Source organism: Sphaerodactylus townsendi, linkage group LG05 (assembly GCF_021028975.2).
Source record: "Sphaerodactylus townsendi isolate TG3544 linkage group LG05, MPM_Stown_v2.3, whole genome shotgun sequence".
In the NCBI taxonomy this organism is placed as follows: Eukaryota; Metazoa; Chordata; class Lepidosauria; order Squamata; family Sphaerodactylidae; genus Sphaerodactylus; species Sphaerodactylus townsendi.
In genome coordinates this window covers 77,360,849-77,386,564 of record NC_059429.1, presented here as the reverse complement: position 1 = coordinate 77,386,564, position 25,716 = coordinate 77,360,849, and the positions used below count along the sequence as shown (strand labels likewise).

The 25,716-nt window shown below is 41.1% G+C and overlaps 1 protein-coding gene across 2 annotated transcripts in view; it reads left to right on the top strand.

Moving 5' to 3' along the window:
• Positions 1-25,716, top strand: part of AHCYL1 (adenosylhomocysteinase like 1) — a 59,243-nt gene that overhangs the window by 11,774 nt on the left and 21,753 nt on the right. For both annotated transcript variants that reach the window (XM_048496592.1, XM_048496594.1), the window contains exons 2-5: positions 19,115-19,226; positions 22,382-22,525; positions 23,029-23,129; positions 24,319-24,421. In XM_048496592.1, the coding sequence (XP_048352549.1) occupies positions 19,115-19,226; positions 22,382-22,525; positions 23,029-23,129; positions 24,319-24,421 (460 nt within the window). The remainder of the gene's footprint in view (positions 1-19,114; positions 19,227-22,381; positions 22,526-23,028; positions 23,130-24,318; positions 24,422-25,716) is intronic.

Sequence of the window (25,716 nt, the reverse complement as noted above, 5' to 3'; positions counted from 1 at the left end):
CATGCTTTTGTACATTATGAGAGTGTTGCCCCTCCTTCCCCAGCTTTCAGTAATGTCACAAATGACTGATAAAGATGTATGAACAAAAGTCTTGTAAAAATGTGTTGGCAAGCAACTTATGTGAAATTGCCGCCAAGACTTCCTATTGGATGAAATTTTTAAGGAGTTACTTGTATCCCTTGATCTGCAAATGTCTGCATTTGCTTTTTAATGTGGTAAATACCTGCTTGAGACATGGAATGTCACATGGTAAACGTACTGGTTTCAGTTTGGTGTGCACTAGTTTATAGTTACCTAATGACCTTCAGGGGTTACCAGCATTGAACTTGCAGTCTTTGACTGTTCTTTCCTTTGTTAAAGTTGAGTTGTTATTGTGAGTGATTTTAGTCAGAAACTGCTTTAAATGTTCTTGTTGTACAATTTAATTGCTTTTTCCCTTGGGTGCAGTTCAACATGCTTTTCTAGATTGACAAAGCCATCCCTGAAGGTGGCACTATGGGAAATGATTGGAGGGAATAACATCTCAAAGTTAACCTTTAATCGTGCAACAAGCAAGTGCCAAATAACCCTCTTTTAAATCCTATCAAGCTCTTTAAAGGAGTCTTTCCTTTGACCTAGTCAGACTACCTGAGGGGCTGCTCTATCCTACCTTACAGAGCTAATTGAACTCTGTTATGTGATCTGATCAATACTATGTCCTTGGTAACTGCCGTGCTGTTCCTGTAGAATCTGTTCACTTTTGGCTTGTAACAGAAAAAGATTTAGCTGGCCAAGGACATGATGTTCTAATAAATTAGACTGCAAATATGTTGATGCAAACTGAGAATCCTTGGGGTTGGGGAGGGGCCAAGTATACTTGTGCTGCTTGCAGGTGAACTGCCTTTAGCGAAACATCTGGCAACATTGCTTTCCTAGTAGTATACTTGGGTGTATATAGCGGTTTGATTCATGGATGTCTGAACTAGAAAATGGGGTTTTGCTGTTAAAATTGGGCATAGGCAGAAATACAGGGCTCACACCTTCAGACATATTGGAATAGAAGAAATTAGTAATGGGGCCAATTTTTTGGTTTTTATCCTTTCAAATTGCATTGCATCATTTGAACCTGTGTGTTGTGAAAGTATTCACCTTCAACTGTTCTTCCCACACTCACCAGAATTCTGGTCAGAATTTTTTACATTCTTTTCCAGCCCCATAGGACGAAGATTAATTTGAATCTAGGCAAGCTCCAAATAAGAGCATATTGCCAATTCTTATTAATGTTGGATTGAGTGACTGTGTTCATAATAAAGCATGACCTTCTTTGACTCAATAAGGCTGATTCTCTTGTATTCTCTTGTATTCTACTTTCTGCAGCTTTGTACAATGACGATTGTATTTTGTCATTCTTTTTATTTTTAAAAGTGTTCTGTGACTTATAAGGGACCGTCCAGATGTTCATTTAGGAGCATTAGGTTTCAGGTTTTTAAAAATGTGACAAATTTGTAGGAGATCAATTATCAAAACCCTATTATTAATGCATAGAATTGCTAGCCTTTAATTCTAACAGTGGAGATGGGGTAGTTTTGCTTATTGCCTTCTAGCATTGAAATTTGTAAGTGTGTGTGTGTATGTATATGTGTATGTGTATGTATGTGTATATGTATATGTATACGTATACATATACGCATACATACATACATACATATATATATACACACACACACACACACATACATACACATAGATACATAGATACATAGATACATAGATAGATAGATAGATAGATAGATAGATAGATAGATAGATAGATACATACATACATACATACATACATACATACATACATACATACATACATACATACATACATACATACATACATATACTTTGCTGTTTTTACCAATGGGTGTGTATATAAACCCTCCATTGTTATCAGTAGTCATCCTTCTGTATTGCAGATTCTCAGTTAATTTGGAAGAAACTGCACCTATTTATTCTCTCTCAGTCTTCTGGCAAGGTTAAAAACCTGCTGCTGATCAAGTGAAACTTGACTGCTGTTTTGCTCGTCAGGATTCACACTGGATACTGTTAACATGATTGTTGATCATCTCCTTTGCCTTAGTTTCCCAACTGCTTGTGGCATCCTATACTATCTTGACAATAGTGACAGTCATTATTTCTTGCTGCACATGGCTTGGCTTAGTTGCACCTCCAGATAGAAAACGAGATATGTGTTCTTCCATGAGGGGTTGAGATTCTCATCCTACTTCTGCCGTTTTCCTCACCTGACATGTTCTTGCGTTGGTGTTATTTGTCTTATCCGGGTGCTTTACTTGCTCTGAATCCTTGATTATTGACTTCATTTATGCATGACCTTTCTCCCCACTGGGGGCCAAAAGCCACTTATGTCATTCTCTTCTCTTCCATTTTATCTTCACAACAGTTCTGTGAAGTAGATTAGGCTGAGTTTGTGTGCCAGACCCAAGGTTACTCAGCAGGCTCCCATGGCAGAGTGGGGATTCGAACCGGGGTCTTCCAAATCCAAAACTTAACACTATAACCACCAAAATAACAAAACAAAAAATGCATAGCAGGACAACAAGCAGATAATGACTGAAAATCTACTGCATTATGCCTCTAAGTGATACCAAACCAACCAAAAAGAACTGCTTGAATTTAATATATGAGTGCAGTATATTAACATAATAAACATACAATACCGTTTTAAACAATTAAGCGACTTACAAGACAATATGTAAGATGCATATATGTACACAAAACGTTCAATCAAGCATCAGAATATCCATGGGAAGAATAGATGTACCCTAAGGGATAATAGTCTTGATACAGATAAGTCCTTAATTTTTCCTACGCTGAATGAGATCAGTGCGTCACAGCAGTTGGGATTTACCTGATCTCATTCAGTGTGGGAAGACTTACCTGTTTGAAGACTATTTTCTCTCAAGGTTTACCTATTCTTTCCATGGACATTTAGATCCTTGATTGCACGTTTTGTGTACATATATGCCTCTTACGTGCTATGTATAAGCTTTCTAATTGCTGTAACTATGTCCTACTAGGCCTCTGGCGTTTAGCAGAGGTCCAATTTGCTGGTGGTTCCTAGCCCCATCAATGATACGGCTACAGCAGCCTTTCCACTTTCCCGGGCCAGGACCTTTATGGCCCTGGCCCCTGCCTGGTGGAACACTCTTCCTCCAGCTGTCCGGGCCCTGCGGGATCTTGGCGAGTTCCGCAGGGCCTGTAAGACGGAGCTGTTCCACCAGGCTTTTGGAGTGTCCAGCCGCTGATAAGTGCCCCTATTTTACTGTCCTGTGTTTGGGGTACCTTACCATCTATGGGACCTTTTTTTCTCCCCTCTTTGGGAGGGTTTTAATAAGGGTTTTATTGCTGACGCTGTTTTAATATATTGACCGCTGTGTTTATTTTAAATGGGTTTTTAATTAGATATGTTATATATTTATGTTGTCCACCGCCCAGAGCCCTTTGGGGGTAGGGCGGTCTGTAAAATTCAATAATAAATATAAATAAATAAATAATAAATAGTGGTATTATATGATTACTCTGTTAATGCACTGCGCTTATATTTGCTCTTCTTAAATTCTAGCACTGTATTTTTGGTTGGTGTGGTATCAGAGGGCTAATATAGTAGGTTCTCATTCATTTTCTAGTATAACTACCACACCTTGCCAACTGCTCCACATGCAGCCCACCAACTGGACTCCAAGGGCCATTTCGAGTTGGGAAAATGGAGCAAAGTGAAGGGAGGAGCTCCCCCCTCCCCAGAGGTGTAGCGCCAGTGGGGTGGGACGTGATGCCCTGGGTGGAGCTGCGGCAGAGGCGTGGCCAGGCCATGGAGGGGGCGTGGCGGGGCGCATGCACGTCCCGGGCAGAGTTTTCCCTCACTTTGCCTCTGCCCTTCCCAATACTGTTATCCCCATCCAAATCAAGCTGTTGCAGCTCTTTTGTATTGAATTTCCATAGACTTCTTGCAGCTGGCATTCTGCTGGAAGTTTCTGTAATGATCATGTATGAAATTTAGGGAAATTAAAATACGAAAATTGTTATACTTGGCACATAAAAGATACTGTGTGGTGTATTCATGTTTTTTTTAAGTATAAATGTTATACTTTAAAAAAAACTGAACATTACAAATATATCTAGGAATGGACATGAGAACAAGGATTAGGAGGTTTCCCTGTCTGCTTGTAATTTGACAAATGCTGTGGGTTTCTAGAAATTGAAAAGAGAGGTTTTAATTATGTTAGCTTAGAACTCTCAGCAGTGTCATGCACCAAAGAAACTCCAATTTTAGAATGCTCAGAAAATAAAGGAGTGCCAGTATATTTCAGTATTGCATCTTGTACTTTTCAATAATATATCACCATTTATGGGAGCTAAGTCCTCATTCTTGTTTGCTTATTTGTGGTATAACCACTATTGAATTTAGTAAAACTTGCTTCTGAGTAAATAGGATCGAGGTCCATGGGATCTAGCTGCAAGTGCAATAGTAAGCAGGGCAACAAAATTTGATATGTATCCTGATCCCACAATAAAACACTAAGGGATGGAATGTTTCAATGACATTTCATCCCCTCTCTAGTGCGGGGTATTTCATCCCTTCCCTAGAGCAGCAGCACCTTGGTGCCACTGCTCCGGAGGCCACAGAAGCCCGTCCACCTCTCTTCACTCCCAGCAACCACACCAGCCCATGGATCAGCTGATCTGGCAGCCAGAGAAGCCCCGCCACACCCCCAGCAATCATCTGGACCTGCAAATCAACTGATCTGCAGGTTGTGGACGCTCTTCCACCTCCCCCCACCCCCAACAACCACCCTGGCCCATGGATCAGCTGATTTGCTAGCTGCAGAAGCTCTCCCGCCTCCCCACCCCCACCCACCAGTCCAGTCCAGTCTCTGGCAAAGCCCTCCCACCTTATTTATTTATTTCATTCCATTTTTAGACCGCCCTCCCCCACCCCAAATCCCACTTTCTAACTTTCCCCCACCCAAGCCCCATCTCTAACCCTCCTCCACCTCAAAACTCACCTTTCCACCCTCCCCTACCCCAAGCCATACCTTCCAACTCTCCCCACCCCTAGCCACACCTTCCAACCCTCCCCCACTCCAAACCTTACCTTTCAACCCTCTCCACTGTAAGATTCACTTTGTAACCCTCTCCCCACCCAGTACTAACCTTCCAACCCTCTTCCACACTAATATTCACCTTACAACCATCGCCACCCCTAGCCACACCTTCTAACCCTTCCCCAACCCAAGCATCACCTTGCCACCCTCCCTCACCAGAACCCTCACCTTTTTAACTTCCCCCCTCTCGAAGCCACTGTGTTTCACGCTCGCCCAATCCGCCATCCAAAGCCTCACCTTTCAACCCTTCTGTCACCCTAAGCCACTCCGTTCCTTCCACCCCACTCCAAGCCTCACCTTGCCGCCCTTCCCCCACTTCAAGCCACTCCTCTCCCACCCCTAAGCCACAGACCCACAACCAGTTAAGTGGCAAGTGTCATTCTGGGAACAGGAGGCAGGGCCCATTGCAGCCCCAGTAAAGCCCATTTCAGGGGGAGATGCTTCCTCTTCCACCCTTTGCTAGGGCCCATTGCATCTCCCCCACAATAGGCTTTGCAGCTAGTCTCATAGATAATATCTTTGAAAATGCCAGCATAATACAGAGGGGTAACTGCATTATTTCACTTTAAAGACCAGAGGTTGGATGTGAAGGAGACTTTTAAACATAAAGTGACTAGAACAGAAGTAGCAGTTACAAAAAAAACATTACAAAGTAGAAAGACCTTGCCAATATGACATTGTAATATGCTTGTCAGGCTTATATTTTATTTTTTTATTTATACCCCACCTTTTTCTCCAATGGGTAGCTGAGGCAGCTTATATCATTTTCCTTCTTTTTTACTTGCACCGACCCTGTGAGATTGATTATGTCTTTATTAAGTTCATATACTGTCCCTCCCTGTATAGGCTTGGGCAGTTTCCAACATTTCAACCAAATCCATGTCACAGTAAAAATATAGTTCCAACTATAAAATCAACTTCAACTATTGAAACCCATAACAATTTAAAACTTATTTAACCATTTCATTCCAAGAGAGACCTCAACTGAGAGAGAAAAAAGGGAAATGAAAGGGAAAAAAAGAAGAGGGAAAGGGAGGAAAGGCCTGGATGTACCTGGTGGAACCATATCTGGTTCAACCATATGCCTGATGGAACAGCTCTGTCTTACAGGCCTTATGAAACTGTACTACATCTTGCATGGCCAAGTTCTCATTTGACAGAGCGTTCCACCAGGTTCAAGCCAGAGCCAAAAAGGCCCTGGCTCTGGTTTTGGCTAGCTGGACCTCTTTATGACCTGGGACCTACAGACTACAGCAACCTCCAAGGAGAGGCGGTCCTGTACCAGGAGAGATGGTCCTGTAGATGTGCTGGTTCCAGACCATTTAGGGCATTATGGGTTAACACCAAAACCTTAAACCTGATTCAGTATTCCACCCAAAGCCCATGCTGTTGACGAAGCAATGGTTGAACGGGCTCTCATCACAAGGTCCCCATAAGGACTCTCGCTGCTGCATTTTTGATCAATTGAAGCCTCAGGAGCAGGCTCAAGAGTAGCCCAGTGTAGAGCAAATTGCAGTAGTCCAATCTAGAGGTGGCTGTTGATGGATCACTGTAGTTAGTTCAGATTGAGACAGGTAAGGGGCCAACTGTTTCACCTGGTAGAGATGAAAAAATGCCATGCAAATCTAAGAGATGCCTCCATACTTAAGATTAAGGGGAAGGTACACACACAATAATGATAAGAGAAAATTTGTACCCACCAGGCTGAAGACTAAAAAGTCACAAGGTTTTATAAAAAAATGGCAATGTTTAAGAATTATTTCAAAACAATTTTGTACAATACAGGCACACAGCAAATTTTAACACAATAACAGCAACAGCTGTTGTTTTGAAATAATTCTTAAACATTGCCATGTTATAAAATACCTAGTGACTTTTTAGTCTTCAGCCTGGTGGGTACAAATTTTCTCTTATCATTATTATGCAAATCTTAGAGGCATCAAGAAGCACACCTAGGCTCTTGACAGTAGGTGCCACCTTTAGCTGCATGCCATCAAGTTTCGGCAGCCAGCACTGCCCGCCTCCCCCCATGCTTGCCCCAGCCACATGACCTCAGTCTTCACTCAATTTAACTTCAGTCAGCTCTCCATCCATTCAACTACAGTCTCCAAGCAACTGGCAAGAGCACAGGGGCGTACCTAGGCAAACTTGAGCCCTGGGCAAAACCTGAGTTTGATGGCCCCCCCCCATGGGTGGCCACCCTCCCCCACCATGACCAAACAATGATTTTTTCCACCAGGTCGTTTCAAAATCACCATCACATTATAGAACATCCCCCAACTCACAAATCTGAACATAGCAATGGGCCATGCCACACAGCCGAAATAATATTTGGAAAACATTTTCAAAATGCTTTCAAAATGTTTTATTACTGCTAGGAAAACATTTTATGGTGTATCCAGTCCCCAATTGAAACAGCATCACTTTCAATGTTATTTAAACTGGGGGGCCCAGATTCTCCCTCAAGGTGGATTTAAAAGGAGAATCTGGGCTCCCTAGTTTAAACAAGTGATGCTGGAATCCACCAAAACAACATCATTTTCAATAGTGTTTAAACTAGGGGACCTCAGATTCTCTGACACTTTGAAATCCAAATGCCTGCAGAAGGGGGGGTAGATTTAACAACAGCAACAACAACAACAATAGCCTTTATTAGGCACTGAGAGAATAAAGAAAGAAAGAAACAAGCACTGAGAATTTGGGAAGGGGGTGAATTTAAAAAGAGAATCTGGGGGAAATTTAGGGGGTGCCTGTTGTCAGGGGTGCAATTATTAAAATAGCAGCACCAAAATTTCAGAGTATCTTCGTGAGACCCTACTGATGATACCACCCAGATTTGGTGAAGTCTGGTTCAGGGGATCCCAAAGTTATGGACCCTCAAAGGTGTAGCCCCCATCTCCCTATGAAAGCTCCCATTGGAAACAATGGGAGATGGGGGCACTCCCTTTGGAAGTCCATAACTTTGGACTCCCTAAACCAAACCTCACCAAACCTGGGTAACATCATCAGGAGAGTCTCCCAAAAAATCCCTGAAATTTTGGTGCTGCTAGCCTAAAATCCGCGCCCCCTGCAGGCCAAAAACGGAAAAACACTGAAAATACAAAATCCCCCACAAACCTGCAATTTTGTCGCCCACCACAAGGTGGCGCCCAGGGCAGCTGCCCACTTTGCCCAATGGGAGGAACGCCTCTGCAAGAGCATCAGGGGCAGAATCCAGATGACTGTCTATCAACATGGCACTCCAAATCAGCCCAGCAAGAGGATACATATAGATGATAAACAATATTGGTGAGAGAATCGTCCCTTGTGAGACCCTGCACACCAATCTATGCTGTATAGAGGTTCCCCTCCAATTGCTACCCTCTGTCCCTGACCATGGAGGAATGAGTGCAGCCACTGCACAAACCCCAATGTCAACAAGACTGTTGGTCATGATATTATAATCAAGTCAAATGCTGCTGTCAGATCTAATAGTAACAAAGGTGCTGACCCCCTCCCCCCCTGTTTAGGTGTCTCCAGAGGTCATCCATGAGGGCAGTCAGAGCCGTCTTCACCCCATGGCCAGGGCAGAAGCTGGACTGGAAGAGATCCAAGGCCAATATTTCATCCAGAAATACCTGGAGCTGCTCTGTAGCAATTCTCTCAGTTACCTTACCCAGCAAAGGAAGATTTGATACTGGGTGGTAATTAGATGGATCAAGAGGATCCAAAGATGGCTTTTTAAAGAGTAGTCTCATCATGGCTTCTTTTAACCCCTCGGGGAAGATCCCTGAACTCAGCAGTAGATTTATAAAATTTCCTCAAAAGGGGCCCACATTGCATCCCTGCTGGCCTTCACCAACCAAGATGGGTAGGCATCCAAGAGGCACGTGGTGAGCTTCACAGCCTGCAGGACACTGTCCTCATTCTGACCAACAAGGGATCAGGTGACCAAGGGACATCTATCTCACTGACTGCTTCTAAATTGGCAGAAATGTAATGGCAAAAAGATAAGATTTTATCTGCAAAGAAGCTTTCAAAAACATCACAACTAAAAACCAAATTGCTGCAGTTTTGGGGGCTCTCAACTAAAGCCGTCAACTGCTGTATTACCCTGTTGTATTACCCTAAATAACTGAGCTGGATGCAAGCTTGTAGATGTGATATTAACTGTGAAGTACTTTCTCTTTACAGCTTTTCTGCCATCTCATAGGTTTTCATATGTGTTCTACAAGATAGTCCTGCTGCTTCATCATAAGAATTTTACCACATTTGCTCTAGCCATCTCATTTCTTCCCCTCATAATAATTCAGTGACCTCGTCTGTACGTGAAGCAAAATGAGAAGTTGACTGTCAAAACCCATGCTGCTGGTGAAGGATTGCAAAAGGCAAAACAAAAACTTTCTTGCAAGTAAAATGAAACTAGTCCAATTGGCCCACACACCTTCTCTGCGAGGCCAGCCAGACTTCCCTGCCTCCACCCACCCACCCCAACGAGCAACTTGGCCTATGGAGCAGCTGCTCCACCTCCTCAAGTCTCTTGAAGGATTGACAGAATATGAATGTAAAATAGAAGTAAAAATAAATACCTGTCAACCCCCCGCCACTTTCCACACTCTCCCACCCCTAGCCTCCCCTTCCACCCCTCCCCCAATCCAAGCCTTTCCTTTCAACCCAACCCCAAGCCTTACCTTGCCATCCTGCCCCACCAGAAACCTCATCTTTCTGACCTCCCCCACCTGAAGCCTCCTGTTCCACCTCTCCCAATTTGCTACCCCAAGCCTCCCCTTTCAACCCTCTGACCACCCCAAGCCACTTCGTTCGATCCTCCTCCACCCCAACCCTCACCTTGCTGCCCTTCCTCCATCCCAAGCCACTCCTCTCCACCCTCCACTCACTTTCTGACCTATCCTAATCCACCCCCGAGCCACAGACCCACACCCAGGTAAGTGTGGAGCCCTAAGCAAGGGTGGGGTGGGGGATGCAACAGCCCCTAAAGCCCATTGCAGGGGAGATGATTCCTCTTTCACCCTTTGCTAGGGCCCATTGCATCTCCCCCGCAATGGGCTTTGCTTCTAGTAGTTTGGTAATTGGTTTAGTTGAGCTAATGAGACCATCTGAACACAAGTGTGTTAACAAACATTTTAAAAACTGAGTGTACCAGACAGATTCAATCCTAAATTTATGCAGTTCTTTCAATAAGCTGTGTCTGCATTTTGTAACTAAAAACATCAGCATTTAAAGTAATCTACATATCTTACTGTGGGCTTTTAAAATCTTTCTTCTGGCTGTAAGGGTTTTAAAAACCTTCTGTTTTATGAGCCCTTTGGGGGAGGGTGGTATAAAAGTGGAACGAACAAACAAACAAATAAATAAATAAATAAATATGTGTGTGTTTTTGAGGAAAAGGTAATAAATCGTAGAAATGATCCACTTTTGGTTCGCCGTATTGTAAGGTTATACTTGTAGATGTGAGCAGCTATCATGTCTGCTGAAAGGATTAACACCAGCTTGTCAGTGTTCTATCCTAATAGATCAGCAACTTAACTGTATTAAAAGACTCAATGAAGCACCAGAAATCATTACTCCCATAACAACTATGCTTCTCCCTTACTAATTACTTCACCATCTGGCAACTACACACAGAGCACAAATCAGCAGGCAGCAGGATCATAACTGCATGGCTACCAGTAAACTTAATCCTTCCCTTTTGATGTGATCAGTCAAGGTGATAGGGAAGAACAGTCTTCTTTTTGGGTGCTCTTAGCTCTGATATAGGTATTTGTGTTTATTTATTTACATTATTTATAGTCCACCTTTCTTTCAGGAACTCAAGGCTGATTACACAGGGCAGGTCAGTACAATCAACCAAAAAGGAACATTCAGTAAACAATGCAGTGGAATCAGGGTTTGTAAAACTAATCAGAAATCTAAAAGATGGAACTGAAACACAGCATAAACATTACCATGAAACATCAAGCAATACAAAAATTATATTATAGAATCCTATTTACAGTAAGTGCTACAAGCAGCATAGACAACATAATTTATCCATGTAAATTTGTAAACCATTGTGTACAGTTCAACCATATTATCTAGAAAGGCCCTCTTGAATAACTCAGTTTTGCAGTTTGCAGAAACCAGACACTGTAAAATGGGAATCTTCTGCTAATCTGTCCAGTTCCGCAGACACAACCTTTAGGTGCTGCAATACATGTTGGATACATGATTGATGACCCGTCTGTTGAGGGGACGCTGCTTCGGGAGGTCCCAAACAAGATGTCATTCTGCCCCATCAGGAGAACAGACCATTAGATACTCACCATGAATAGTCCTCCTTCTATGGGGACAGGAGGACGTTTTGGCCCTCCATAGTCATCCTAATCATATATTCCAGTTAAAAGTTCACCGAAAGTTATGTTTTTACCTTGTCTTTTGCTTCCTGTTTTTCTTAAGTGTATTGAGCTCTGATTGGAAGTTATCAGTTTATTGTAATGTCTAGAGCATTCAGTGGTTATAGTTATGGGTGGAAGTGTTACTCTGCTGCTTCTGGAAAGATCCAACTGAGGATGGGTGACTCCCACATGAGAAGATAGGAAGCGAAAGTGAAATAAAATTCATTTCCTGCCATAAAGGAAGGGGTGGGAATTACCCAAGCAAACAAGATGTCCTCCTGTCCCCACAAAAGAAGGACTATTCATGGTGAGTATCCAATGGTCCATTCAGGAAATAGTCATGGTCACTACTCCGCAAAACTGAGGACTACTTTTTGTGTTCCAGGAAGTCTGTCACTCAGAGCACTTTAGCTCTTAGGGCAGCCTTCAGCGAGCAATAAACCTTAGATTAAATAGGTTGGTTACAACAGTTGTCAGAAGAATGCTCATGAAACTTCCTATACTGAGTCAGACCATCAATCTGTCAAGGACAGTATTATTTACTGTGGTAGTAGTTTGCCAGGATTGTGAACAAAGGTCTTTCCTATCACTTGCTACCTGATCTTTTTAACTGGAAATGCCAGAGAGAGAATCTGGGACCGTCTGCATGCAAAGCACACATTCTGCTACTGAAACACCCACCCCACCCCCATCACTACATAGGCTGTTCAGATGCTTATTAAATGGCAAAGATTTGCCTCCCTTCTAAAACAGACAAAATCTGTCCCTTCATGTACATGCATTAGTCAGTCTGCAAATAAAATTGCCATTTCAAAATACTTACGTTACTTGATATGATGAAAGGCAGTGACTGGCTTAGTAATAGCCTGTCAAGGTAGGAAAAATCTGGTATTTCAGACGCTGATCCAGAGAGAGTATACTCTGCCCAATTGGGCTTCCCCTGTTTCTAAAGTTAATTATTTCTATCTTGGATTCATCCTAACAGACATCACCAATACAAACAGCTGTGCAGGCATACAATCATAATTTGCTTTCTGCTTTCAAAAATGTGGCATTTTGTTAGTACCATTTTGCCCTACATTATTGATGGTTCTTCCTTTGTTTTCTAGAATGAGGCCTTAAAAAAAATGGGCTGATTATTTAATGTAAGTATAAATAGATTCAGGAATGGGCCTCTAGAACACTAAGAACCTCTTACTGAAACCAGTAAAAGGCATGTTATTTTCTGTCAAACAATGTAAATGTTCAGACAATAAGGTTTAGTTTGTTTTTGTACAGTTGGGTTTCTGAAGAGGTTTACCTCAGTCATTTTAGGAGATACCAGTCAAAATTTGGGACGGTATGTTTGATAATACGGTTTAACTATTAAATCTAATTCCTTTTGTGAACCAAAGATTAAAGCTCTGGGCAAGATCTGAAAACTGTTTTCCATACTTTGCATTGGAGAACTGAGATAAAAAAATATTTTCTTTCCTGCTAAACATTATGCTCCACCCAGTTGAGAAAGCTACTTCCAGCTGTGAAACAAAGTTGAGTTCCAATAAAAAGATGACTTTATAAAGATTGCTTTTGGCTTTGGAAATGTAGAGTGTTGACCTACAGTGAAAAAGAAGCAGCATTCTGGGCGAAGCCAAATCAGTGGACCCTGAATGCGGCAGGCTGACTAGGCTGTTCCAAAAACAAGTGCATGGAGGTCTGCATGCCACAGCACAGGGCACAGGAGGCGCTTTGCAGGAGGCAGCGTTGGTGTCGAAGAGATTTTAGGAGAGATTTTCCTTTCAGTGCCAGTTTGAGATTTTAGCCCATGAACAAGGAGATGGTATAGTGTAGATGTCAGTGCTGACAGTGCAGATTCATCCTGTCTTTTTGTTGTCGTCCCCCTCCCCCGGGGCTGTATTGCAGTCCCTGTCAAACACCTGTCTGATTGCTCTCTAAGTTTGCAGTTGATTTAATGCTGGAGTAATTCATTTCATTAGTAAGCCGCTTGCAATGTTTGATAATATTTTTAGACAGGACAGATTTTACTAAGCCGCACAGTTCAGATGAGCTCCTTTAAAGCTGGTGCAGGGATTACGGTGGTAAATTCAGTAGTTGATTTCATTAACAAGCAGTTTCTTAGATCCAAATTGTCCTTTTTAGAGCTTAAATGCCTGATTCAGTCACAACTTGGTATGCTTCTCCTTGTATTCTGGGCAAATGCTGTTGGACAAAATGGAGCACTGGATAAGCAGCAAGAGAATCTTACCTCTAGATAAAAAGGGACCTTTGGGAAAATGGGAATCTTCTGCTAATCTGTACTTCTGAAAAAAAAGGTATGCTTAAGGTTTATATGTGTGGATATAATGCAGAAATATATGAAATTCACAAATTGTGTGAATTTGTGTCCATGAACTTCTGGCCATCAACTATATGTTAATGCCACTATGATAGGCTATAACCTGGATTATTGGTCTGTATAATATGCTACGTATAATATGCTATGACTTTTTCTATGTAGGTGTGTTGTGTACTGATCATCCTTGATTTTTAATTTTTTTGTCTCTCCTCTGTTCCAGAATGTACAAACGTTTCTATAACTGAAGGTTTCTTATCCTCCAACTGAAAACTTGATTCTGAGCAAACATTTCCCCTGTGTTCAAATACCAACTTTTAGGTAGTCTCAAGTGATTATTGTCTGTCTGAGATAAAATGGCGCAAGTGAATTAGCTCTTTTTAACAAATCCAGTAAGTTCTCATTATGTAGTCCAAGTCATTTATATAGTGCTTTGAAATCTTCAAAGAATTTTGCACATATTCAAAGTAATCCTTATCATCTGGTAAAATAGGTTAGTGTTCTCCTTTTATTATAGTTGCTCAGGAATTAAGCTGAATCATATTGTCTTACCTCAGGACACATAGCTACTTCATGGCTGAAAAGTCTTAATTTGGAACATCTCTGGCTTCTGCAAAGAACAATTATATGGGGGTAGGCATTTGTGTAACAGTGCTTCGATGGTGACTGATATTTCCAAGTTGTTTATGTATGCGGTTTTAGTGTGTGGTTTAAAGCTTTTTTTAAACTTGGCATTGCCATATCAACCAGAGCGTCCCTACTTGTTGATACCAGCAATGCCTGAATAATGAAAGGTAAAGGCACGACACAGGCGGTTCTGAATGGAGCATCTTTGGATAAAAAGGTGGCTCTAGAAGATAACATCCTGACAATGAACTAGTTTTATTGGGCGGCTACCCTGAGATGGACCAAAATGCTTCCCTGGCCGCAGAGTCAGCAAGTCCCATAGGCACCCTATCACTCCCTTCATCCCATACCAAAGATGATTACAAAGGGGTAACCATGTTAGCTTCTTACCACAAAATAAAACAAAACTCAAGAGTCGCCTTAAAGACTTAAAATATTTATTTCTATGTGGGGTTTAATGAGTCACAGCTGACTTCCTTTGTTACCTGAGAAAGTGAGCTGTGATCCATGAAAGCTCATATTGAAATGTTGTTAGTTTTTAAGATGAACTTCTGTTTTGTTTAACCATACCAAAGGACTACTTTCCGTGCTTGGCCCAATGAGAACAAAGGGTAGGGCAATGAGGTGGTAGAGTACCTTTTATTTTGTTCAAGGCTATTTTAAATCTGTGATTAAAATACCAATTAAGGTCACTAAAGAAGACTTCTTAGATTATTTAAATCTCTTCTATCATGTAAAACAGTTGTTAAAGACATACTGGTTCACAACTAAATAAAACACTTGAAGCAATTTAGCAGCGTAATCCACATATATTCCACATGCGTTTTGCACTAAATAATTATCTGCTTACAGACAAGTTGGGTGATTATCGAATTAACAGGTTTCAGTTTGGCACTCACTTTACATAAGCAAGGCACGACATTGATGAAATGCTCAAAGCTCTTTGAAGGTAAGGCAAGTAGTTATGGGGCGGTATAGTGTGTTTCCATTAAATGGAAATTAAAGGCACAGCCCAGCGTATTTCAATATCATTAATTTCTAAGGGAAAGTAAAAACACAGACCTCTTTGTCTAATGGGATTTATAATTGCTGTGTGGTTGTCCGTCATTCATAATGTGCCATGATAGCATATGATCTGTTGATTCATGTTTATAAAGTTTGACATCATGCTTTTGCTTAATGTGTTCGGTAGAAATTAATGGATTGACTGTTAAAAGGTTATGTGTAGACATGCAGTTTTGTATTAAAGATAAGCTTCCCTCTAAGCCATATTTCAAGACATTCTAAAATATATTTACATAAATATATTTTAAAATATTTATATAAAGGGGGGATCTATTTTTTTAGTGTGCTTGTGGTTGATTTGTACCAATCCTGTGAAACGGCAGCAGTGTGGCTCAGTGTAGAGTATCTGCTTTGTATGTTGAAAGCCCCAGGTTCAGTCCCTGGCATCTCCAGCTAAAAGGATCAGGGGATGAGAAAGTAGGTGATGTGGAAGACCTGCTGTGCCTGAGACCCCGGAAAGCTGTTGAGTAGCCATTGGTGATCTTAATGGGTGATGCAGCTTCTTGAGCAGAGTGGAGTGTATTTGACTTGGCCATTAAGAGATTACTTTGATTCATTATTGCCATAATCTGGTGTTGTTTTTTTTAAGTAGTGGTTCATTCATTAAAATTAATTCGCTGCTTTTGTTGCTTTTATACCACTTGGGAACTTAATGGATCTGTTCAGCTTCCCTCAATGCAAAGGAACCTTCCCCTGGTGCAGCAGGTTCTTGTGCCAACAAAAGAATCTCTTGCATCGGAAAAAGGCTTTCTGTGCTCAAGGAAAGCACCTGTGCTCAAGGTGAGCAAAAGGGCTTCATAAGTTTCAGCCCGTGGTCATGAGGGAACATAGTTCAACATTTGATCAAGGCGCAAATTCCTTTGGGAGTTTTTCAGCTAAGATATGGCTTATCAGATGTCACTGATAATATCTGAACGCAGTACAGAGTCCTGAATTCTTCTGTTAAGTATAATAAATTGGTATTTAAGATGCATAAAGCTTTTGAACCCAGTCATTACTGGTTGGTCTTATCTGTAGAACTTACATAAATCTATACTAGGTATTTATTAAACAAGGGTTAGTGAGTCTGACATGAAGCAAAGAGCACTACAGAGGAAGTGCAAATAGATTAATGGACAAAGGACTTCATCTCAAGGAACAACCTATTATTGCTTATTTCTCAGAACTAAATTGCCTCATGACATAGTGAACAGTGTGTTTCTCTTATAGAATTCAAGAACCTTTGACACAGGTTTGCTTTGATCAAACTTCACTTATTTATTATTATTATTATTATTATTATTATTATTATTATTATTATTATTATTATTATTATTATTATTATTTTAGATTTTTATACCACCCCGTCCCCGGAGGGCTCTGGGCGGTGTACAATATGTAAGGCAATACAATTAAATAACATTTAAATAACATATAAAAGACCAAGGTCCCGCAGGGCCCGGACAGCTGGAGGGAGAGCGTTCCACCAGGCCGGGGCCAGGGCTGTAAAGGTCCTGGCCCGTGTGGAGGCCAACCGCATTATCGATATAGATTATATAGATTTCCCTCCATTTTTTGTTAGGACAAAATAAAAGATAATACTAGCAATGTATTATTCATTATTTTTAAAAACCCTTGAGTCTATATAAATAGGCTTACAAAAAGATATTGGGCTGTTATTTATTTAGTGCATTTTTATGCTGCCCTTTCCCCACAGAGCTCAGGGTAGCATACATGATTCTTCCTCCTTTGAGCCCAATTTTCCCAGTTCTAGTCTACCTATTATGCCGCACCATCATCAGAGGCTTAATTCTTATGTAAGTGTAAATATAGCAGGCAACCTTTCCCCTCTCTTTTATCCAGGACTCTGTCTTCCAGCTCTAATTCTCAGAACTCCCCTTGCTATTGTGCTGCCTGCGTAGCCTTGCAGGCAGCACGGGGGATTTGTAAGCTGAAATAGTCAGCTGTAGGGGTTTTTTGTTTTCTTTTGTTGTTGAGCTGCTTGATTCTGGAAAGATGTTACCCAGTGAACTGTCTGGGTTTTTAAAAAGCCATTCTTGTATCATAAGCATAAGCATTTTATTGTCATTGTGCACGCACAACGAAATTTACAGCAGCATTCCTCGATGCACACAATTTCAGACTCATACCCCATCCTCACTTTCCCCTTCCTCCACCCATCCCTACACAGCCCCAAACATATCAACATGAAGCCGTGGAGTTTAGCATAGCCACAGCTCTAGAGTAGAAGCTGTCTCTAAGCCTCTTTGTCCTAGTTTTGATAGACCTGTATCGTCTGCCGGATGGTAACAGTTCAAAAAGAGAGTGTGTTGGATGAGACGGGTCTCTCAGAATATTTTGGGCTTTTTTTAGGCTTCGGGAATTATAGAGTTCTTCCAAGGAGGGGAGAGGGCAGCCGATAATCCTCTGTGCAGTAGTGATCATCCTTTGGAGCGCCTTCCTATCTGCCACTGTGCAACTGGAGAACCATACACAGATGCAGTAGTATTTAGGGAAGTATGGATAGCTTCAGATTACCATCTCACCTCTGCCATCCATACCTGCCTGATGCTGTCTGAGCTACATATATCTAAAGGAAGCAATGGCGGGTGATGCAGACTGCAGACTTGCATTAAGAACAGTTATACCCTGGGGGAGCGAATGAGGGCCCTTTCCAGAGTCAATTCCCACGTTCTCAGTTGTGAAGTACAGTAACTAACTGGATGCCATTTGATGTCCTACTCAAATAGTCCTATCACAGTCTAAAGAAATTCATCTACCTATATTTATGGTGAATATATCAGTTTGTGAAACTGAATCAGTAGTATGCACAAACAGTGGTTTTGACTAATGGTAATTGTGAGCATGTACAAAGGTTGATCATTGTTTGTGAAACTTGAACACAGTAGAAAAAAATGGTTTGGCAAAGGTTTGTCCCGACAATTGAGGAATATTTGGTTTGTATTCTAGAATTCTTTCTCCAGCTAGTAAACTTTTCAAATTGAATAGTATTTGATGTAATGTGTGATTATTTTAAAGTACTGTCATTTAAATTCTTTTGAATTATTGTTAAATAGTTTCTTAACTGAGAAAATGTAACTTATTCAATTGGAATATGATCACATCTCCCAAAAGTGGCATGTGTTCTTGTAAGGCACAGTTTGTTGTTGTAGAGATATTAGGCTGGCTCTTGTCATGCCGTTATTGTCGTTACTGAATCAGCATGCATGACTGATTTGCTTTAGTAGCAAGATGATTTTTACCATATGACTGGCTGTGCAGAATGCATTTCATATTTTTTATCTGATATAATATTATCAACTATTCTTTAGAGTTCCTTCTGGAGGGGTAATATATAGATATTTTTAAGGAGGATAAATGAATTTGTGTTGCTTCCATACGCACCTGATGACAGTAAGTAGTGGACAGAAATCCACCATTATACAGAAGAACAAGGATGAAGCCCTGCTGTGGGGGTCTCATTTTCAGCAAGCATAATCCTAACCTGTAAAGTTCATGTTGTGAGATCTCTGGGGGAAAAAAACCTATTGATAAATAATAAGTATTGTCTGTTTGTGCTTATTGTTCAGCAAATCCAGTTTGCAGATGATATGCAAGAATTCACCAAGTTCCCAACCAAGACTGGTCGCAGGTCCCTATCTCGTTCCATTTCACAGTCTTCCACTGATAGCTATAGTTCTGGTAGGTCTTTACTTCTCTTTTCCTGTATTTCCCATTTGGTTTGTACAATTACGAGCATTAATTTATGCCACTTTTCAGCAGTGTTGTAGCACCAGTAGTAGTTAAAGGACTGGATTGGGTTGCTTATATTGCTTGATACGATGAAAGGCAGTGACTGGCTTAGTAATAGCCTGTCAAGGTAGGAAAAATCTGTGTATTTCAGACGCTGATCCAGAGAGAGTTTTTTCTTCCCAATTGGTGTTAATTGGGCTTCCTCTGCTTCTAAAGTTAATTATTTCTATCTTGGATTCATCCTAACAGACATCACCAATACAAACAACTCTGCAGGCATACAATCATAATTTGCTTTCTGCTTTAAATAGTTTGGTTCTGCATACCTGTGGGCAGCAATAGTTCATTTTTCCTGTGAGCCAGTGGTACTCACTCGACAGTTTGTAGAGAGCCACATTCAAAATCAATGAAAAGAGCCACATGACGACTACATGCCCTGTATGCCATCCTGCCAAACACCCACACGAAATAATAATATTGTAACTATTACCACTGAATATGTAAGGATAATGTTTTTCCAAAGTACCTCGGAACATGTAGGGTTATCTTCCCCAGCACTGCTGAACCTCAGCCAATCCTTATGTATCTGGAACAAGGGGAAGGGAGCAAGAAAACTGAGATGGAAGTAAAGAGCAGTCAAGAGTTCTTCTCTCTGCAGCAGCCTGCTTCAGTCAGGCCTTGAGAATTCCCTTGGGAAACTCCAAGCCAGTTGCAGCAGTGAGGATCCTACAGTGGGAATCCTGTGTACTCTTGACTTCCCTCACTGTTGTTTTATTCTCTGTCCCTGGCACAAGGCTCACAGCTCAGATGAAGGTGAGAGGGCCAGAGATACTCTGCCTCGTTCCAGGGAGAGCGTGAAGGCAACAAGGAAGGCAAAAGGCTTCCCACTACAGAAGCCTTCTCTGAGCCAGCCTGCAGCATTGTGAAGCTGTAAGAAACCTGTGATCTTCAACTTCCCTCTGACTTCTTGCTCTCTCCCAGGCATGAGGCCAGGCTGCACAGGTGCGAGAAAGAGACTGTTAAAGTTCTCAAAGGAGAGCACGCTGAACGGGAGGGAGACCATCACCACCCCACCTTGGGCTATTGCTCTTTTCCTTGGTAGCTGCTGGGGTAATGGTAGTTTTACCCTGACTCCTATACCCAGTACTTGAGAAACAGTTGGAAACTTTCGCACTTTAACACTTCAGCACATATTGGTTTCCTCAATTTTATTCTCTGATTTTAGTCCGGAAATGTAAATGTGGATCTTGTATTTTATACTTGATAACTTCTGATCTATGACCGTAATAAATATTGATTGATTCAACACATATTGATTAATTCTTTGAGATCTGATAAGAAAAAAATAAAAGTTGAAGTAGAGACAAATTCTATACTAAGTAAAGGCAAGTATTGGGATAGAAATACTTTCATCCTGTCACAGTAGGTTAATCTAACCAGCATATTTAAATATTGATCAACTTTGTAACATTGAAACTCCTGAATGTTTTAATAATGTATTATCATTAAACATATAACTTAGTAATAATTGACAAAAACATTTACACTTAAACAAAAAAATCTTGAAAATACTATGTCTATATTATACATATAAATATAAATATAAATTAGCATTGTACATTCTAATAGCCAAACTTAAATCTGGAAATATTCCATATTTCCTGCCAACTCAGGCTCCTCAGTTTGTTCAGCTTTCACTGAATGAGCTGAATTGTTTAACTCTTTCTTCCCTGGCTGGAAGGGGTTCAGTTTGATTGAACTTGTAATGGGTGCTGAGTCCCTTTATTGCCCACCAGGTATGCATCTAGCCAAGGAGTTCTTATGGTGCTTCCCAGTTTTTTACTGTTCCAGGTCAAGATATTAAAAGAAAGTAATCTTGCCCCTTCCTAGCAGTGCAGCAAATGGTCCTCCCCATTGGTCGTCATCGTGCATGGGGGTGTTTTCCTTTCTGTGTGTCACAAGAGAATTTTATGTCCTAACACCCCTATTAATGTGGTTGTAGAACAAATGTTTTTGTGATATGGGGCAAGTGTTCCCTGGTCATAATAGTCCTCAGATTTTTTCACACTATATATTTGGAATGAGAAAAACTTTGCTTTAAGAAGCATTCAATTCATTCTACAAAAAAAAGTAATGCTTCCCCAAATTTCCCATTTTTTTCATCATTTTTTTCTCCAAACCTTTCAGATTTTTTCTGGCCCTTCACATCTCTAGGTGGTAACTACAAGCTTGCCTTGCCCATTTTCTTGAGATATGGGATGGGAACCACAGTGGAGAACTGCTCAGCCACAGGTGGCATGTCAAAGGGCTAATTATGGTTCCAGAGCCCCTACAGGAGTATGGCTGTTCTAAATCTACACTGACTAAGGACTTGAAAGAGAAACTAGTCTTTTATTTTAAGGACGTCACTGAGGAATTTCAAAACCGAACATGACATTGCAATACATAGCAGTTTCAGTACTGACCTTTCGGTTAGAAGCAACGTCCTGGCTAAACATCTTTCTCCATCATGGTTGGAACTCTGTAACAGCCTTTCTCTTGTCCATTCACAGCTGTTTTTGTTGGAAAACTCAGTCTGTTCTGGCTTTAAATGTTACAAAAGTCATCCTCCTCACTGTATATAAATAGTCTGACTGACCCTTCTTATGTCCCATGTGTTTTGCATACACAAAGCCAGAATTTTCAGTACCATGCTGTTTGTTGGAAAAAATGTTTATTATCTACTTACCTGTTCCTTTACCATAAGAATAAAGCACCTTGAGGTCCATGTAAGATTTCTTGATTTATTAGTTTGGTTAGTTTGAAAGACAGTCTAAAATTTTAATTAATATGTTGTGCTTTGTCTGCTAATAATCTTTCAAGGAAGTTGATATCATGCAGTTTTTGAAACCCGCATGGTGCCAACTTATGCTAGGGTATACAAGCCCAGAAGTGAAATACTTGAAATAGGAAGCAGATTGACCAGGTTTAGATGAACTGTCAGAATATAGTTAAAATGGCACAGATGGTAAAATGTCAGTACTGGGTAAGACATCATGATTGTCTTGATCCTCCTTCATGTATATTCTGTTCTCATAAAGCATGTCTTGTGTTTGTTCTTGTAGCGGCATCCTACACAGACAGCTCCGATGATGAAGTTTCCCCTCGAGAAAAGCAGCAAACTAATTCCAAGGGCAGCAGCAATTTCTGTGTTAAAAATATCAAGCAGGCAGAGTTTGGGCGCCGAGAAATAGAAATAGCAGAGCAAGGTAAAGGATGGGTTGTTGGACTGACCTCCTCTGGTTTTTGAGAACTATATTCAAAAGAGTTAGGGTGCTGCCAAGGTGGGACAATCATCTCAGTGGCCTAGCTTTTTTGAAACTCCTCAAGATCTTCTTGACCCCTCAAGATCTTACCGACAAGTCATGTTACTGATGGTCTGGATTCCTAACCTTGTCACCAGCATCATGTAAAGAGTGTCACCATGTGAATAGGAGAGATAAATTAATAGGTTGTGACCCTTGAAATGTGGAGCGGATTCAGACCTTTGTGCTGTATGCTTTTTGACAACGTTCATCTTTTTTCTCTACAGGGCCAATTTGTCCATTTTCCATCCAAGAGGGTGGGCACCACTGGCCTTTTCTTCTCTAGAGTGACCGTTAGCTAGTATCTCTTCACATATGCTTATTTCTTCGACTTGCTTAAATCTGGAAACACAAGTGGCTGGCTTGTTTTGAACTTCCTTAAAAGATCTTTATCTGTGCTTTTATAGACATGTCTGCCCTGATTTCGCTAAGAAAACGAGCTCAGGGGGAAAAGCCTTTAGCTGGAGCTAAAATTGTAGGATGTACTCACATTACAGCGCAGACCGCGGTGAGTATTCCCCTTCTGCAACACGTATGCAAGCTAGTTTTTTCTTGTAAATGCCATCTGCACAGGTCATCCATCCCTTCCAGCAGAGGGAGATAAGTTACTAGTTACTGAGCCATCTGTTTGTGTGTGTGTGTGCGTGCGTGCACACATGCGTCACTGCATTCTGGCAACACCAGAATTTAAGTGCGCTCTGTGTGTGTGTGTGTGTGTGTGTGTGTGTGTGTGTGTGTGTGTGTGTGTGTGTGTGTGTGTGTGTGTGTGTGGGGGGGGGTACATCTGACCGAGATGTATTGCTAAATAGATAATGGGTAAAATGGCTGTAGAAGTGTGGGGAAAGCATTATCATATGTCTTGCAAGTATTATTTATTTATTTATTTATTTATTTATTTATTTATTTATTTATTTATTTATTTATTTTTTCGATTTATAAACCGCCCCATCCCCAAGGGGCTCTGGGCGGCGCACAACATTAATATATATACAATTAAATAAGGTTCACAATAGTGACCACACAACAATCAGTATATAACTAAAATCCATTAAAAACCATTAAAACAGCGGTTGACACATCAATGACAGGCGTCCTATAGCCCAGTTCATTAAAATCTCCCCAAAAAGAAGAAGGAGAGGCCAGACTCCTCTCTAGGAGGGTAACATAGATAACCAAAATTCAGATGGTAAAAGAATGCATAAAGCATGGGGGCAGGGGGGCGCCACTCAGTGACTGGACACGCCAAAGGCCCGGCGGAACAGCTCCGTCTTACAGGCCCTGTGGAACTCGCCAAGATCCCACAGGGCCCGGACAGCTGGAGGAAGAGTGTTCCACCAGGCAGGGGCCAGGGCCATAAAGGTCCTGGCCCGAGTAGAGGCCAGCCGCATCATTGAGGGGCCAGGAACCACCAGCAAATTTGCCTCTGCTGACTGCAGAGGCCAAATAGGGGCATATGGGGTAATGCGGTCTCTCAGGTACGAGGGTCCCAGGCCGCGTAAGGCCTTAAAGGTCTTAGTTAAGGTCTTCACACCTTGAAGATGATTCGGAAAGTTGTTGTCTTGAGTCCTTGGAGAACTGTGGGTTATACACTTAAATGAAGTAAATAACATTTTAGTTCTAACCTTGTATGAACAAAACTCCCAGTCAGCTGTTTCCATTGCTGTTCAGGTTGATTGTGTATTCGCTTTGTTTCTCAGGTATTGATTGAGTCACTATGTGCACTAGGAGCTCAGTGCCGTTGGTCTGCTTGCAATATTTATTCCACACAGAATGAGGTGGCTGCTGCATTGGCTGAGGCTGGTAAGTAAAGAACAATGGCTGGAGTCACAAATACAAATGATTTTTATTTGATGCAGTTCTTATTAGCTCCATCACACTCTTGAATGCTTAATAGTACATGGTGTACAACATGCATGGTAGAGTCTCTCTAGTTATTTTTATTTGTATTTATTTATGCTATTTATGGGCCACCGTTCTCAGTGAAACTCAGGGCAGATTACACAGTGACACTCTGTGCAATCAGTAGGATGATGCATCTAATAAACAATGTAATAGGATTAGGAACTGCAGAAATGTGAAATTTAAAGCATGAAGCTCAATTATCAGTACGCTGCAGTTTGATACTAACTATGCAGGCTTGTGACAATCACAAAAAGAGATTTTCCCCCAACACAAATTTGAAGGAAAATCACGTAACGATTGAATAAGTGGCATCACGCGTGAAAGAAATGGGCTTCGATGTTTCGATGTGAAAAGATCCTTACAAAAATTCTGTTGTCACAAGTTTATGTTTTATTTGCTGATCCATTTGATTACTAGCTAATAATAGAAAACTCTATCTGCAGATATAAATCTCTGTTTTAGGTTTGCCTGTGTAATAGTGATGTCACTGAATGCCATTCCTCTTTTTCTCCCACTAATCAGCAGGTAGGAATGTAGGAATTGGCACTGTGGAACAGACGTACTTTAGAACAGTGGAGAAAGGACAGAGCAATGTATAAATACATTATCAACTAAAGCTCACAAAAAAAGGAAGACACACTTTAGGGGTGTGTGTGTTCAGGTAGTTTTAAAAACATTTTTTTAGAATAAAAAAATGAATCATCGATGGGTTTGATGCTTTTGTTAATTTTGGAAGCAAATCAGCTGTTGTAAAACAAGGAACTTTAAAAAGTTGTTTTGTATTATTACTGTAGCCTGGCAGTGTTGGAAAACTGTTCTTTGTTTTTCCTGGAATGAGATACCTATAGTTAGAAAAAACTTTTTTTAAAAACACCTCCATTTTAAAATAAAAGCAGAGCAATTCCAATGAATAAAAACAAAAGTCAGATACTCTGAAGATGCCAGCCACAGATGCAGGTGAAACGTCAGGAGAGAATTCTGCTAGAACACGGCCATACAGCCCGGAAACCACACAACACCTCAGTGATTCCGGTCGTGAAAGCCTTCGACAATACATTAAAACAAAAGTCTGTTTGTGGATGCTTTTAGTTGTAGCAGACAGCCTGAAGGAGAAGCCTTGCTATGATAGCTATGTTGCTATGTCTTCCCATGATTGCTTCAGGGCTGGGAGGCAAGCAGCACACATATTTGCC